The 16830-nt window shown below is 47.5% G+C and overlaps 1 protein-coding gene across 2 annotated transcripts in view; it reads left to right on the top strand.

Moving 5' to 3' along the window:
• Positions 1–15197, top strand: part of myh10 (myosin, heavy chain 10, non-muscle) — a 56087-nt gene extending 40890 nt beyond the window's left edge. For both annotated transcript variants that reach the window (XM_042105609.1, XM_042105608.1), the window contains 26 exons: positions 1380–1573; positions 1675–1796; positions 1895–1964; positions 2145–2305; positions 2636–2744; positions 2877–3008; positions 3170–3376; positions 3533–3670; positions 3760–3883; positions 3990–4161; positions 5294–5506; positions 5761–5905; positions 6762–6968; positions 7153–7257; positions 7399–7551; positions 7829–8077; positions 8536–8748; positions 9096–9308; positions 9887–10048; positions 10263–10391; positions 11059–11147; positions 11244–11367; positions 11496–11704; positions 12101–12209; positions 14129–14301; positions 14885–15197. In XM_042105609.1, the coding sequence (XP_041961543.1) occupies positions 1380–1573; positions 1675–1796; positions 1895–1964; positions 2145–2305; positions 2636–2744; positions 2877–3008; positions 3170–3376; positions 3533–3670; positions 3760–3883; positions 3990–4161; positions 5294–5506; positions 5761–5905; positions 6762–6968; positions 7153–7257; positions 7399–7551; positions 7829–8077; positions 8536–8748; positions 9096–9308; positions 9887–10048; positions 10263–10391; positions 11059–11147; positions 11244–11367; positions 11496–11704; positions 12101–12209; positions 14129–14301; positions 14885–15020 (4058 nt within the window). In that variant the 3' untranslated portion in view covers positions 15021–15197. The remainder of the gene's footprint in view (positions 1–1379; positions 1574–1674; positions 1797–1894; positions 1965–2144; positions 2306–2635; positions 2745–2876; positions 3009–3169; positions 3377–3532; positions 3671–3759; positions 3884–3989; positions 4162–5293; positions 5507–5760; positions 5906–6761; positions 6969–7152; positions 7258–7398; positions 7552–7828; positions 8078–8535; positions 8749–9095; positions 9309–9886; positions 10049–10262; positions 10392–11058; positions 11148–11243; positions 11368–11495; positions 11705–12100; positions 12210–14128; positions 14302–14884) is intronic.
• Positions 15198–16830: the final 1633 nt, after the last annotated feature.

Genomic DNA, 16830 nt, shown 5'->3' with positions numbered 1-16830 from the left:
GCACGGAGACACAATTTAATATGTGAAAAAAAAAAAATATATATATATGTATTTTTTTATGATCTCTCTAGAACACCCTTTCTTCTATAAAGGGCTAAAAGGGATAGAACTTTTATCCAAAAATTGCTTAATGAAATTCACTTTCCATGTTAGTCCCTCTTAAATTTCACATCCTTGCCCTTGCTAGTAAAGTCCAACACACACTGATTAACTCACAGTTTGACTGAATACTTGACATCTTGTAGCATTCAGCCAATGCCTGTCTGTTAAATCCATCCAGTGACGCGCTCACTATCCCATCTGTCAAATCACTTTAAAATAAATATAAACACAGTAAGCCAGCCGTGACCAAAACTACAGAAAACTGCTTTGCGCTCTTGATTATATTATTTCCTGGGATTCTTTTGTACAGTGTTACAGTACAATTCTATCTATGTACATGGTTCTCAGGAAAATCTTCTACAGTCCAATATGGCCTCTAGGTTTTGAGGCTGAATTGAATTGGAGCAGCAGTAATAACGTGATAATGAACAGTTGTCACAATCACAGATTGAATCAGATTCTTATGGCAAGATTTGCTGAAAGGAAAAATAAACAAAGAGTGTTTAATTGTTTTCCTTAATACAGTAGAAGAATCAGAACAGTGCAAATCAATGTCCATAGTCTGTGGTTGATATTTTAATTAGTTTTATTGGCCCTTGAAGAACCCCTTAAATTAGCTGCAGATTTGTATTTCGTCTGTAAATCAAAATGGGGCACCTCCCAAGTCTATTTCTAATGGTGGATTGAAGTATCACTCGAAAAATCATTGCTTTAATATGCTTTGGCAAGCTTGATGACTGGAGTTTCCAGTTCATATACTCCATAAGCTTACCTAGCTTTACGCTAGATTTTAAAAAATCTAGTCCATACCCAGGTCGTGTTCCATCCTCAAGCCCCTTCTTGGTTTGTCTGCCATTTCATCTGTGAATGCCCTTAACAACTGTTATCGGATCACCACGACTGGTTTGCTCATTATAAAGCAGGACGGGGAAAGATTTGATAACAGCAGATCCCAGATCATTTGTTAAGGGCAGAATTAGTCATGTCCAGTAGGAATTGCATCCCAGATTCCATCCTCCCATCCAAACCTGGCCCCACTGGCTTCCGTAGCCTGCCACTGTCAAACACTCTGAGGGAAAACAAAGCCATCAAGTGCAGATCCAGGAATAGATTTTTTCCTTATATAGCGTTTTAACTTCTTACTATGAGGGCCCATAAGGCACAACTTGCCCTAGATCTGCACTGAAAGGCAATCTCAGCATGAATGACCTGGTGCCATCATTTCTAACGGCTTCTGTCTCTCCATCCTCCTGTCTTCTCTCGGTTTACCGGTGTAGTGGACCGTATTGTGGGTCTTGACCAGGTGGCTGGCATGAACGAGACGGCGTTTGGCGCTACGTATAAGACCAAGAAGGGAATGTTCCGCACTGTGGGCCAGCTCTATAAGGAGTCCCTCACCAAACTGATGGCCACACTCAGGAACACAAACCCCAACTTTGTCCGATGTATCATTCCCAACCACGAGAAGAGAGTAAATGCACAAAACACACATTCTTTCTAATGATAGATGTTTATGAATTTGATATCACTTATCCAGCTTCTTTCATCTTCTAAAATCCCACTTGCTGTTAGGCGGGAAAACTTGACCCTCACCTGGTCTTGGATCAGTTGAGGTGCAACGGTGTCTTGGAGGGCATCCGCATTTGCAGACAGGGTTTCCCCAATCGCATCGTCTTCCAGGAGTTCAGACAGAGGTACACGCACATAACACCTTGAGCTTCTAGAGAATAATAATATGGAGTCGCTGAAACTATTCAGAAAGGGTGACTTTTTTTCTCTCACATGTATACAGGTATGAGATCCTGACACCCAATGCAATTCCCAAGGGCTTCATGGATGGAAAACAGGCTTGTGAGAGAATGGTAAAGCATCTTTTCGTTCTTCCTGAACAGAAAAGTACATTCGGTACAGACAGTATTACAACTTGGCATATAATACACACTACACAGCATTGTATGTTGAGGTACATGGAGACTGGTATTTGAGAAAGCTCTGTCTAATTCTCTTGGACTCCTTCCTGACTTTATTTCACTAATCCATAGATCCGAGCCTTGGAGCTGGACCCCAACCTGTACCGGATCGGTCAGAGCAAGATCTTCTTCAGAACCGGAGTTCTGGCCCATCTGGAGGAGGAGAGGGATTTGAAGATCACCGACATCATCATCTACTTCCAGGCTGTGTGCAGAGGATATATTGCCCGCAAGTGAGTTATGGCCCTTTCACACTAGCTGTGATAACATTGATAACATAAAGAAACAGCTCATTTCAGGAAACCACATGATTCATTTGTGCTTCATTTAGGTTTGGGTCTAAGGGTCCATGTGCCCTATACAATTTATCTCTAGACCTTAACAGTAGCATTTTAAATTAACTTTGCCATCTGCAAGTCCATAATCATGGATTAATCTTTGTAATGAATTGCAATTGTCTTAAATTAAATGGATTTGCTTCCTAGTTCTGTTGTACAATAGACACTGGGAAATGTTTTGTGTGGCAGTTTTACCTAACATTTCTGTTGATCTTCGTCTCCTAGGGCCTTTGCCAAAAAGCAACAGCAACTCAGCGCCCTGAAGGTTCTTCAGAGGAACTGTGCCGCATACCTGAAGCTGCGCCACTGGCAATGGTGGAGACTCTTCACCAAGGTGGGCTCATTGTGTGTGTGTGTGTGTGCGTGTGTGTGTGCGTGTGTGTGTGTGCGTGTGGGTGTGTGTGTGTGTGTGCACGTGTGTGTGTGTGTGTGATCGAGAGTAACCCATGTCCTCTGTGCATTGCAGGTGAAGCCGCTGCTACAAGTCACCAGACAGGAGGAGGAGATGCAGGCCAAAGACGAGGAGCTGGTCAAGGTCAAGGAGCGCCAGAGCAAAGTGGAGAGTGAGCTGGTGGAGATGGAGAGGAAGCACCAGCAGGTCAGAGCCGCATCGCGGAGCCCCGTGTAGCATCCCGCAGATGCTCTACTAGACAACAGTTCTGTAGCGGATGACACCTGTTGATGTAGCACGTAGTGAAGATCTAATTGAAGATCTAAATCCTGATAATGCCTAATGTGAAAATGTTTTGGTGTCCTCAGCTTCTGGAGGAGAAGAACATCCTGGCGGAGCAGCTGCAGGCCGAGACGGAGCTGTTTGCGGAGGCCGAGGAGATCCGCGCCCGCCTCGTCGCCAAGAAGCAGGAGCTGGAGGAGATCCTGCACGATCTGGAGTCGCGGGTGGAGGAGGAGGAAGAGCGCAACCAGGCCCTCACAAACGAGAAGAAGAAGATGCAGTCTCACATCCAGGTCTGGCACAGGATCCTGCTGTTGAACTGTAGGTCAGCACACTGAATAGGGGAGAGGTACCAGAGCCTGACGTGTGTGTGTGTGTGTGTGTGTGTGTGTGTGTGTGTGTGTGTGTGTGTGTGTGTGTGTGTGTGTGTGTGCGTGTGTGTGCGATAGGACCTGGAGGAGCAGTTGGATGAGGAGGAAGCGGCCAGGCAGAAGCTGCAGCTGGAGAAGGTGACCGCTGAGGCCAAGATCAAAAAGATGGAGGAGGACATTCTGCTGCTGGAGGACCAGAATTCCAAGTTCCTCAAGGTGAGGTCATTACAGCATCTGTAATCTGGCGCCATGTCACGAGACATGTTCCACTTAAAAGTCCTTTCTCCCTCCTCGTGTTTGCACAGGAGAAGAAACTGCTGGAGGATCGTGTGAGTGAGATGACCTCCCAGCTGGCTGAGGAAGAGGAGAAGGCCAAGACCCTCGGCAAGGTGAAGAACAAGCAGGAGATGATGATGGTGGACCTGGAAGGTGAGCCTGGGAGTCTAGAAGTGTGGCCATGTGAAGAACCTGGAAAGGGATGCAGGAGACCCCAGGAGAGAGGTTCTGAGTGAGATGTTCTAACTGTGTCCCACAGAGCGGCTGAAGAAGGAGGAGAAGACCAGGCAGGAGCTGGAGAAGGCCAAGCGGAAACTGGACAGTGAGACCACAGACCTGCAGGATCAGATCGCCGAGCTGCAGGCTCAAATCGAGGAGCTCAAGATCCAGCTGGCCAAGAAGGAGGAGGAGCTGCAGGCCGCACTGGCTAGGTGAGCCTCTCACTGCACCACCACCGGACGCAAGACCATCCACAGATCCACAGCACTACCACTTCTACTGCTGACCGGCACCTGGGTGGTCAAACATTAACCTCCCTACACCCTGGAAATAGTATTTTTATTGCCACAGTTAAATGCTACGTCTTTTTCAGTAATCACCAAAAATACAAATTTAATGAAACATAGGCTTGGATATTGTGTAATAGTTTAAGTTATTAAAAAAAATATTGGCTAATTATAATTATAAAGAAATACAATCGATTGGGAAGAATTAAATATAATTACAAATGTAAGCCTTCCAGTGGTTTAGCAGCCAGTTGTTGTTTGTGAGTGCTTGGTTGTTGTTTACCTAGAGGACTTAGCCCAGAGGAATGTGGATGGAATGCAGGCAGGCCTCCAGTCAGCCTTCATGAGCAGCAACAACTGGGATCCAATCTCATTATGGTTTTGCAATTGAACTTCATCCGAGAAAACAAACACAATCTCACATTCTGTCAGTCTCATGGGTGATGTGTGTAATACTGCCACCTAGTGGTCCCAGTGGTTCTACCCTTTTCGAATAAGGGCTGATTCATAGGCTAAGCGAGCTACGCGAACGCATCGAGAAGTGGGGTTAGACGCGTCATCCATGTAGCTTGTGTAGACTACGAGAGGGCTCTTCAATACTTGTGTGAGCCTTGTGTTGTCAGATGTGTCTGCATGGCTTGTGTGACTATAAACCGGCCCTAAGGAAGTGTTCCCTCTAGCTGTGTTAGACAGTGCAACCCTTTGGACCACTGACTATTTAGCAATGCTTGATATTTATTTACATACTTAAGTCATGTGAGAGAGAGGGTGTTTAAAAAATACCATATAATGGTTGAATATGAAAGGCAGCGAGGACAAGGTTAGTGAGTAATGTGATCTTTTTATAAAATACATAAAATCTAAAATTGTTCACCTACAGTGAGATGATGCAAGTGAGTAAGTATTATCTTAACATTAGTGTATCATGGCTGTATATCCTTCACGTGTGCATCAGTATTCCACATAATGTGTTTGTGTGTGTGTGTGCGTGCGTGTGTGTGTGTGCGTGTGTGTGTGTGTGTGTGTGTGTGTGTGTGTGTGTGTGTGTGTGATGCAGGAGCGACGAGGAGCTGGCCCACAAGAACAACGCGCTGAAGCAGGTGCGGGAGCTGCAGGCTCAGCTGGCCGAGCTGCAGGAGGACCTGGAGTCTGAGCGCGTGTCCCGCAACAAGGCCGAGAAACACAAGAGGGACCTGAGCGAGGAGCTGGAGGCCCTCAAGACCGAGCTGGAGGACACGCTGGACACCACCGCCGCTCAGCAGGAACTCAGGTAACACACACACACACACACAGACACGGACAGACTTTATAGGAACAGATAATCAGACACACACGCAGGCTGTGTAATCACAATGAATAATCACAGTTTTCTCCCACTGGAATTAGGAGCAGTTTAGACTTAGTTCTTAGTTTCTTTTTACATTTATTATTATTATTATTATTATTATTATTTAACTAGTTGCTAAACACGTGCTGTGTGCCGTATGTATGTAGTTTGTAAAGAGTCCGCGTCTCTCTGCACAGGACCAAGCGTGAGCAGGAGGTAGCAGAGCTGAAGAAGGCCATCGATGAGGAGGCCAAGAACCACGAGGCCCAGATCCAGGAGATGAGGCTGAGGCACGGCACGGCCCTGGAGGAGCTCTCTGAGCAGCTTGAGCAGGCCAAGCGAGTGAGTGGCCTCTACACACACAGCTGCCCTCACACTGACCTGCTAGAACCCCTAAGACTGTAGAAATGAGTTATAACCTGATCCATGTTATAAAACATCACTGCATGAGGGCATGGAGGCCATTTGTGTGAGCACTCAGACATCTTCTGAAGTAATGTAATGTACTGATTTGTGAGCACTCAGACATCTTCTGAAGTAATGTACAGGGTTCCCGGGTCATGGAATTTCTGGAATATCATGTAATTTGGGAAAGTCTATTCCAGACATGGAAAGTCAGGGAATTTTATAATTTCGGGGGCAAAGTCATGGAATATCATGGAATTTTGTAGCAGTTCAAAATTTACTTGCCAAAATACATTAATACAAATATATTTTCACTCAGAATTGGTGTATATCTGATTATTAGCTTTACTGCTTGCTTGAGTAGTTGTGGTTAGTCTAACTTTGGTTATTCAGTGACCCTTTATTCATCTCCCACTCTAAAAAAGTAAAAGATTCTTGAACGCTACGCGACTGTTCTGAAATCTTTGTATGTTGTACCATTTATTATATAGAAGGTCATGGAAATTCAGATTTTTATCAGGGAAAAGTCATGGAATTTTACATTTGTCTTAGAGTGGGAACCCTGAATGTACTGATTTGTGTGAGCACTCAGACATCTTCTGAAGTCATGTACTGGTTTGTTGTAGCTGTAGCATATTCCCAAGCAAACAGAAGGGTCACATTTAGAATTGAATAACTGCTCTGCTATTGGAAGGGTCAGTGTCATGACCCCCCGCAGCGTCTCCTACCTCTTGAGCAGACCCTGCTGATGTGCCCCTGCTGATGTGCTCTGGTCTGGTTCTCTCCTGCTCAGTTCAAGGCCAACCTGGAGAAGAACAAGCAGACGCTGGAGACGGACAACAGGGAGCTGGCCAACGAGCTGAAGGGGCTGCAGCAGGTCAAGGCCGAGTCGGAGCACAAGAGGAAGAAGCTGGAGTCACAGCTGCAGGAGGTCATGGGCCGCGCCACCGAGGGCGAGAGGGTCAAGACCGAGCTGGCCGACCGCTCCCACAAGCTACAGGTCAGTCGCTGGGGAGCAGGCTGGAGAAATTGGGCCCATCAGGACATCTTTAGCTGGACCTACACTGTGTTTGACCATAAGAGTGAAGAGGATAGGGGGATTGATTCATGGGAGGGAATAAGTAAGTGTACTGTATCTTTTGAGTGGCTGCTGATGGAGCCTTGCATGTTTGTGTGGCTTGTAGGTGGAATTGGACAACGTCTCCACATTGCTGGAGGAAGCAGAGAAGAAGGGAATCAAACTGACCAAGGATGCTGCCAGCATGGAGAGCCAGCTGCAGGACACCCAGGTGACCCCTCAGAGAGATATACAACTCTGCCTCGTACACATACTGTAGAAATCTGTTGTCGAGATGTCTACCTCTTACATAGCTACAAATATTGTGTGTGTGTGTGTGTGTGTGTGTGTGTGTGTGTGTGTGTGTGTGTAGGAGCTGCTCCAGGAGGAGACGCGTCAGAAACTGAATCTGAGCAGCCGCATCCGGCAGCTGGAGGAAGAGAAGAACACCCTGCTGGAGCAGCAGGAGGAGGAGGAGGAGGCGCGCAAGAACCTGGAGAAACAGCTGGCCACCCTGCAGTCCCAGGTACACACACACACACACACACACACATACTCACATATACACACACACACACACACACACACATGAACACCCCTTCGAATACCAAAGAGAGTGGAGTTTGAAGAAGCTCTAGACTGTGTCTGTGATGTACAGTATGTCTTCTCCTTAAGTGACGCAGGAGACTGACCGGTAGAGTCTCCTTAACGATATGAGTGACGCAGGAGACTGACCGGTAGAGTCTTCTCCTTAACGATATGAGTGACGCAGGAGACTGACCGGTAGAGTCTTCTCCCCTCAGCTGGTGGAGTCCAGGAAGAGGCTGGAGGATGACGTGGGCACCATGGAGTGTCTGGAGGAGGTGAAGCGCAAGCTGCTGAAGGACATGGAGTGCACCACGCAGAGGCTGGAGGAGAAGGCCATGGCCTTCGACAAGATGGAGAAGACCAAGAACCGGCTGCAGCAGGAGCTGGATGACCTGATGGTGGACCTGGACCACCAGAGGCAGATCGTCTCCAACCTGGAGAAGAAGCAGAAGAAGTTCGACCAGGTATAGTCCACAAGTAGAAGCACTTAGCCATTGGGTGTTACATAGCTGCTATATATTCCAGACAGATTTTGTTTGCCAAACCTAGATAAAGTGGTCAAAACTCGTTTGTTATTGGTCTGTCTGCCTATATATGTATGCCTATATACTGTGTGTTTATATATATATATACATACACACACACACACACACACATGACCTAAAGATGGAGTGCCTTAGTTTTTTGTTCTGGGTGTCACCAGCAACTCCCTGGAATTTGGTTTCCGAAGTTCATGACATGTTCTAGACAAATTTAACTCAAGTGCTTGGGCAGGTTCATGAAACTGTAGCCACAGAAGAACTTCTCTCATTAGGACCCTGTAGGTTTAGACTCAGTAGACATTTGTAAAGGACATAAGACAAACAAAAAGAACTTTCCACTGTTTCTTCAGGAACCCGTGTGTCATTTTTGTGTGTTTTAGCTGCTGGCTGAGGAGAAGACCATCTCGGCCCGCTACGCGGACGAGCGAGACCGCGCGGAGGCCGAGGCCCGGGAGAAGGACACCAAAGCTCTGTCCATGGGCCGCGCACTGGAGGAGGCCCTGGAGGCCAAGGAGGAGTTTGAGCGGCTCAACAAGCAGCTGCGCACCGAGATGGAGGACCTGATCAGCTCCAAGGACGACGTGGGCAAGAACGTGAGTCTCACGCGCGACCAACAGCAGAGCAGAAGCGCAACCACGTAGATGTGTGTCTGTGTGTCTGACGTGTGTTTGGACTGTCTGACTGTCACATAGCAGAACAGTCCATCTTTTCTGTGCATGACAATCCAGTCCTCATTAACTTCTAATAACAATATTATCTAGCGCTCTTATACCACTCCCGGGCGCTCGCTGTAAAATCCTGAGCTAAACAAAACACTGAAGTGTAAAATGTACCGAGTGTGAGATGTACCGAGTGTGAGATGTACTGAGTGTGAGATGTACCGAGTGTGGTCTTCTGCTTGTTGGACTCACGGTGTCCGGTGCTGCCCTGACCGGTGCAGGTCCACGAGCTGGAGAAGTCCAAGCGGACGCTGGAGCAGCAGGTGGAGGAGATGCGCACGCAGCTGGAGGAGCTGGAGGACGAGCTGCAGGCCACCGAGGACGCCAAGCTCAGGCTGGAGGTCAACATGCAGGCCATGAAGGCCCAGTTTGACCGGGACCTGCAGGCCAAAGACGAGCAGGGCGAGGAGAAGAGGAGGCAGCTGGTCAAACAGGTGAGGGCTGCTCATCAGTCTACACGCAGCTTGTAAAAGTTGTAATCATAGTTAATCATGTAACTCCATAGAAATTAATACTTTAAATACACTTTGTAGAAGGTTGTGGAAAGGTTTTGGAATGTTGGTATTGCTAAAGTGAGGAACCAGCCAATTACACTCTGTTGGTTGATGTCCTACTCTTACACTGATGGCCATGCATACGCTGACTGTTAAGTGTCAGTGTTAAGTGTCCATCTAGCGGTGTTTGCTTTTCCAAATCCAAGGTGCCTCATCCACTACTACTGTTCTTGTGCAGGAGCTGTTGAGCTATCTTGGTCAAACTAAACCAGGATATAACCCTTAATGACCTGATTTTTCTGACTCACTTTTTTAAAACGGTCACCTCATTTCTTAAGGTCGTTCAACAGTGTCATTAAAAAAACTTTATGTTTGTGTCATATGTGTTAGCTAAATGGGGGTGTGAGAGTTAGCTTCACAAGCACTAAACACCGTTAGCATGGGCAGTGTTTGCCAGTGTGTCCTCCCGGTGTGCAGCGAACCCCTTCCTCACCACCTCCTCCCCTCGTCCTCCTCAGGTGCGGGAGATGGAGGCAGAGCTGGAGGACGAGCGCAAGCAGCGCGCCCTGGCCGTGGCCGCCAAGAAGAAGCTGGAGATGGACCTCAAGGACCTGGAGGCTCAGATAGAGGCGGCCAACAAGGGCCGCGACGAGGCCATCAAGCAGCTACGCAAACTCCAGGTACGCAGAATAGAATGCAGCTACGGAGATTGCAATTTTTGTGTCTGCTCTGGATCCCCTCTGGATAGAATGCGAATCACGAGATGGACACATTTTTAAATATAAGAAATACATTGAAGACTATTCATAGTTCTATTGAGTACCAACAGACACAGCACATTAATATACAGTACATGATACAGTTTCTGAGATCTGTTCTGTGCACCTGGTCCAGGCCCAGATGAAGGACTACCAGAGGGAGCTGGAGGAGGCCCGCGCGTCCCGAGACGAGATCTTCGCCCAGTCCAAGGAGAACGAGAAGAAGCTCAAGAGCCTGGAGGCCGAGATTCTGCAGCTTCAGGAGGTGAGAGGCCAGGCTGAGTGGGAGGCACTGTCGCTTAGCAACAGTAGGAAACACAAACAACATTTAAAAAGTTTCAAAGTGGACTTGTCAGTAACACAAACAAGAATAAAAGCCAGATTCTTTTTCCCCTTGAGGAGATTCAGCAGATACATTTCAGTACACATAATTTCATGACTGTTAAAAAGAAACTGGCATATCAACTAGGAACATGACCACATCATGGAGGGAGAGACAGCCAAGCACTGCAGGCTGAGCAGTGGTGCTTTTCCAACAAGCAAGTTAGCAGATCGGACCACTTTGTGGCCAGTCTAATGCGTATTCAATTCTGATGTTTTTGTTGTGTGGGATGTTTTTATATTTTATTTGACTGTTTAGGAGGCCCATAAAAATGTTTTATTTTGAATCAAACTCTGTACAGGGAGATTTGATACATCACTTTAATAATGCAAATTGTAATCATGAAAACTGAAAAACATGAAAAACTCTAAATACATTATAAACTGTAGATACATTTCTGATACCACATGCACCTTTTTTTGTCAAACTGATTCACCATGTGGACTGTGCGCCTTCCGATGCTGCATACGGCAAACACTAGAGGGTGCCCTTGGACACTGGCGTGTGTCCTGCCATGATGTGTTGCTAACCTTTATGACCCTGTGTGCAGGACCTGGCGGCGTCTGAGAGGGCTCGCCGGCACGCGGAGCAAGAGAGAGACGAGCTGGCCGACGAGATCTCCAACAGCGCCTCTGGCAAGTGAGTGGCCAGCTACCTCACGCACAACATGACATCCCAGCACTGCCTGGGTTGGCCATTGTGCTAAAGCTTTGTGTGTGTGTGTGTGTGTGTCAGGTCCGCCTTGCTGGATGAGAAGCGAAGGCTGGAGGCTCGCATCGCCCAGCTGGAGGAGGAGCTGGAGGAGGAACAGAGCAGTATGGAGCTGCTCAACGATCGCTTCCGCAAGACCACCATGCAGGTAGGCTAAGGCCCACACTCTTCATGGGCGTCCAGCCTGCCTTGACCTCCCAGTGGACACATCATTGGTGTGTACGATGCCCGCATCTTGTTTTTACAGGTTTGTCTGTGTGCGGTCTACCCCTGCAGGTGGACGCCCTAAACACGGAGCTGACGGTCGAGCGCAGCGCCGCCCAGAAGAGCGAGAGCGCCCGGCAGCAGCTGGACCGCCAGAACAAGGAGCTGAAGGCCAAGCTGCAGGAGCTGGAGGGCGCCGTCAAGTCCAAGTTCAAGGCCTCCATCACCGCCCTGGAGGCCAAGATCGCACAGCTGGAGGAGCAGCTGGAGCAGGAGGCCAAGTGAGTGGCACCACCAGCATCCCTAACGCCCTGGACCAGAATCCAGATAGGCTGCTGGAAATAATGCAATCTCATTGGCTGAGGAGATTCTGCCTTCTGATTGGCTGTTGGAATGTTGTAGTCGTGGGGCGGAGGTAGTGTAGTGGTTAAGGAACTGGCGTCCAGTAGCCTGAAAGTTGCCGGTCCAATTCCCGGCTTCCACCGTTGTGCCCTTGAGCAAGGCACTTAACCCCAAGTTGCTTCGGGGACAATGTAATCCCTTGTAATATAGTTGACATATGTAAATCGTATGTAAGTCGCTTTGGCTAAATGTAATGTAATGTAATGTAATGTAGTCTGATTAGGGTGGAAAGGTGTCTGAATGACAGGTGTGATGTGTGTGTGACGTGTGTGCAGGGAGAGAGCAGCGGCCAACAAGGTGGTCCGGCGCACGGAGAAGAAGCTGAAGGAAGTGTTCATGCAGGTGGAGGATGAGCGTCGCCATGCCGACCAGTACAAGGAGCAGGTAAGAGCATCCCATTGTCACTTAGGACCACTGACAGCACCTTACATGCAGCGATGCAAACTTGCACTGCAAACTCCACTGTATGTGTGTTTCCACTCAAATTGCCACATACTGTTCTGTGTTACCAGTCATAGGTAGTCAGTATATTTGGAGAAGGTGGTGTCATGTGTACTCTGTGCCCTTATTTCCATATACTGTATAATGTGCTACACTGTGACTATTAGCGCAGTGTTTGTACTGTCTTGTGAAACAACCGATTCTTTGTTAATATGTGTTGTTTTACTCAGTTTTTCTCTCAGAATTGGATTCAATTTGTGGCGGTAGCTGACTTGGACAACGAGGGGTGGGGGGGGGATTAAGATCGTCTTGGTAGTGTATAAACTTAGGTCTAATTGAGTGCCTGTCACTTTAAGATGTTCGTGATTAACACAGTTAACGTTAAAAGGCTGCTGATGTGTGGATGCAATTCATAACGTTAAATAGTTCTCAGTAAAAATGTCAAGTTTTTGCCTGAAATTGCACTGTGCCTATTTACAAGGGCATTGTTCCCACCTCTTTTGGGGTCAACCATCAAGTGCTGGACCTCTATAGAAAGCTGAGAACCTGTAGCTTTCGTAGGAAGCAGTCAAGATAACTGTGTGATGTACTGACAAAGAGCTACAGAGGCTAGAATATAGTTTTTTCTTTCTGCCGGATTACAAGCTCTGAACTGACCACATTTCAGCCCTCTAGGTCACTTGATATCCCTTAGAAACACAACTGAGCCCTAGCACCAGGTCTTGTGAAGCTGTGTGCAAAAGTTGATCAATATAGAATGAAATAATGAGTGCTTTAGACTATTATTTGCCAAGGTATGCCCATGCGTTTTGTAAAATGCCTATGGATACTCCCCATAGGACTTTTTGTTATCCAAAATGCATACTGACAATCAAATGCTTTCTGCACATGAACCCCTTTGTGTAGAAGCATAATCCTGGTATGTATGTCAGGTTTTCTGATATAGACTGACTACACAAAATATGGAATAATTACAAAAAAGTCTCTATTTTTGCATTTACTTTGTTGGTTCAATGAGTGTGTATAAGATAGACTATACATCTGTACAAGTAATATTGGATAATACAACATGAAGATTCAATTTCTATGGATTATTGTGAATATTTCAGTACCCAATATGAGGCATCTACTTATTGTGCTGCAGCTACACTGCAGCCAGAAGTCAGGGTATCACCAAAGGAGGGGGAGGGGGGCCTTTTGGATCAAATTTAATTGAGACATAATAAAATTAATCTGAGAATGTAAAGCACTATACAGATTGTACATGAAAAAAGTTGTCATTTTTGGGTTCCCAAGAGTCAAAGCTTTGAAATGGTGTATAACATTACTATGCTACATAGCAATATGGTGCATACAATTGATTTAGAATGTGTGGGGGAGGGGGGTAACCGTCCCGCCGGCGGGACACTGAAAGTTATTTGGATAAGACCTTAGCCTTAGCAGAGTTAACTTCAATGCAGCAGTTTTGAACAAATTTGCGCAGCATGGTCACGATGCTAAGCGGATTTAATAGCAATTTAGCCAGACTTCTTCTATGCAATGCTTCTATGTGGCAACAACAATCCTTCAACAATTGTGAATATTTAGTTAAATGCACATGTAGAGGAGAGGGGCAGCGGGCTACGAGAGAGAGCGGGGCGGGGCAAGGAAAGGCTGCGTGCGTAAAAAGCGCAGCTCAATGGCAATGCAAGGATTTGACCTTATATTTAATTTAAATTAAATTAAATTAAACAGAATATTCTGTTTATCTGTGGCGGCCGATTTTGATTTTGTGGCGCCCCGCCACAGATTAGTCAATGTATGGGAAACACTGAGTACTAGTCATTCCAAATAAAACAATAAAGTGTGTGTGTGTGTGTTAGATGGAGAAAGCCAACTCGCGCATGAAGCAGCTCAAGCGTCAGCTGGAGGAGGCGGAGGAGGAGGCCACTCGTGCCAACGCCTCCCGCAGGAAGCTGCAGAGAGAGCTGGACGACGCCACCGAGGCCAGCGAGGGCCTCAGCCGAGAGGTCAACTCCCTGAAGAACCGCCTCAGGTAGAGCCAACACACACACACACACACACACACACACACACACACACACTCGTTCAATGTCTTGTTTAGGCCCTTACACAAAGACACTCAGCTTATCCTGTGAGGACCCCCCTCCCCACAGATTTACTTTTTAAACAATCCTCTATTCTGTGATTATGGATATATTTCCTAACACTGTGGATCTGCATTAATCTGGTTTAATTCCACACAGTACAAGCTGACACACACACACACACACGCTCTCTAAGACACACAGCTGACACACACACACACACACACTCTCTCAGACACACACACTCTCTCAGACACACAGCTGACACACACACACACACACTCTCTCAGACACACAGCTGACACACACACACTCTCTCAGACACACACACTCTCTCTCAGACACACAGCTCTAACACCACCCTGTCCTAGTTCCTGAGGAGCATCAGCCTCCATCTCTGCAGTCATCCCACAGCGTCATCCCCATCAGCTCTGCCCTTTTCTCAGGGGGAACTGACCTGTGTGGATGACCCAGCAAGGGCTTTTAGGTCTAAACCTCTTAGTCATCTGCTGACCTCTGACCCTTATCTAGGCGCGGCGGTCCCGTCAGCTTCTCGTCAGGCCGTTCCGGGCGGCGCCAGCTACAGATGGAGGGAGAGATCTCGGACGACGACGCCGACAGCCGGGCGAGTGACCTCAACGAGACGCAGGCCGCCCAGGCTGAGTAGAGCAGCCGTCGCCGGCCAGCAGGTCCCCCCCCCCCCCCCCCCCCCGCCGCCCAGCGCTCCTCAGCCTGCTAGCCAGTGCGCAACAGCACCTCAGCACTACCACCCCCTTACCCCCAACCCTACCCCAACACACACACACACACATCTCATACTCTCACACGCACACACACACACACATCTCATACTCTCTCTCACACACACACACACACACACACACACACACACACACACACACACACACACACACATCTCATACTCTCTCTCTCACACACACACACACACACACACACACACACACACACACACATCTCATACTCACACACACACACACACACACACACACACACACACACACACACACACACACACATCTCATACTCTCACACACACACACACACACATCTCATACTCACACACACACACACACACATCTCATACTCTCTCACACACACATGCATGCACTTCCATGCTGTGTTCCATAAACACAGGTTCACATGTGAGACTCCCAGGGGAACTGCTACTCTGCCTTATTCTACTCTGGCAAGCTTCAAGGCCCAGCGCACCTGAGCGCTTCTGACATCCCCCCAGCCAGCCTTTGGAATGACCACGTACTCTGCCTATGACCAAGGGACAAACTACAACACGTAAACGAAGAAAAGCGCTACTCTAGGTACAAGTGCATTTTAAGTATGAACTGTGTGTAAGTGTGCATATGAAGACGCACACACGTATGTACCCACACACACACACACACACACACTCCGCGTCATGTTACATGTGCCCCCCCTCGCCACCAGCGCAAAGCCCAACTGACCGCATCCCACACGCTTCTCCACTGATAAGGAGGGCCGCTGGCGGGGTTTGGGACTCAGCCAGCCCAACTGCTGCCGTTGCCCTGGTGGACTGCTGGTGTTCTGTGATAAAACTCTGTGAAAGCATCTCCATGACCCATCGCCACCGCAGCTTTTGTGGACATGGACTGGAAAAGCAAACAGGAAAAAAAAAAAATAAGATAACTGTGAAATTGCAACCTGCCACTACATCTCTCAATACCATTTAAAGGCATATTTAACTAAAAAAAAAAAAGAAGAAGCTTCGAGATCTTACTGCTGGGTAATGACTTAACCTTTTATGCGTTCTTTGTTCTGTTTTTCTTTCTTTTGTTATAATTTGACCCAACTGGACCACTTTCTCTTGTTTTGGCAAGGTAGCACCTGAGTAAAGACTTGTTTCTTAGATCAGTTGGCTACAGCCACCGACTTGTCCAGCAGTAGGGAACCCAAGACAGCCAGCTGACCTGGGGTCAGGTCATTCAGGCTCTAACTGATGGTAGTGGATGTATTGTTAACTTCAATTTGCTCTATGCTGCACATTAATAGCCCGATTGGTTCCTTAAACTGGAAGGAGAGCTGACTCCCCCTGCCCCTTTTGTGAAGTTACACTACACGGTCTCTCTGTGGTTAACACTAGAAACCTGAATAAAGCTAACAGGGGAGATAAGGCACTATACCAACGCATTCCTCTTGACCCACACTAATGTTGAAGGCGCTTAAACCAAATGAAGCCTGGTTCAGTGAAGGACTTTTGACCATACACACCCAAAGAGAGTTTGCATGCCTCTCGCCATGTGAATGGGTGACACGACTGGAATTTGCCGACCGGCACTTAGAATTTCTCTATTCTTGGACTCGATGACGACTAAGAGTAGGCGGTATGAGTTGGTACTTGGCCTCAAGGCATCTCCTCTGGAGGGTTTACGGAGAGGTTGTAAATATTTGGGATTCACACTTGCGTCTGGTGTGAGGTAGGC

Source organism: Alosa sapidissima, chromosome 9 (genome assembly GCF_018492685.1).
Source record: "Alosa sapidissima isolate fAloSap1 chromosome 9, fAloSap1.pri, whole genome shotgun sequence".
Classification (NCBI taxonomy): Eukaryota; Metazoa; Chordata; class Actinopteri; order Clupeiformes; family Clupeidae; genus Alosa; species Alosa sapidissima.
This window is presented reverse-complemented; position numbering and strand designations above follow the sequence as displayed.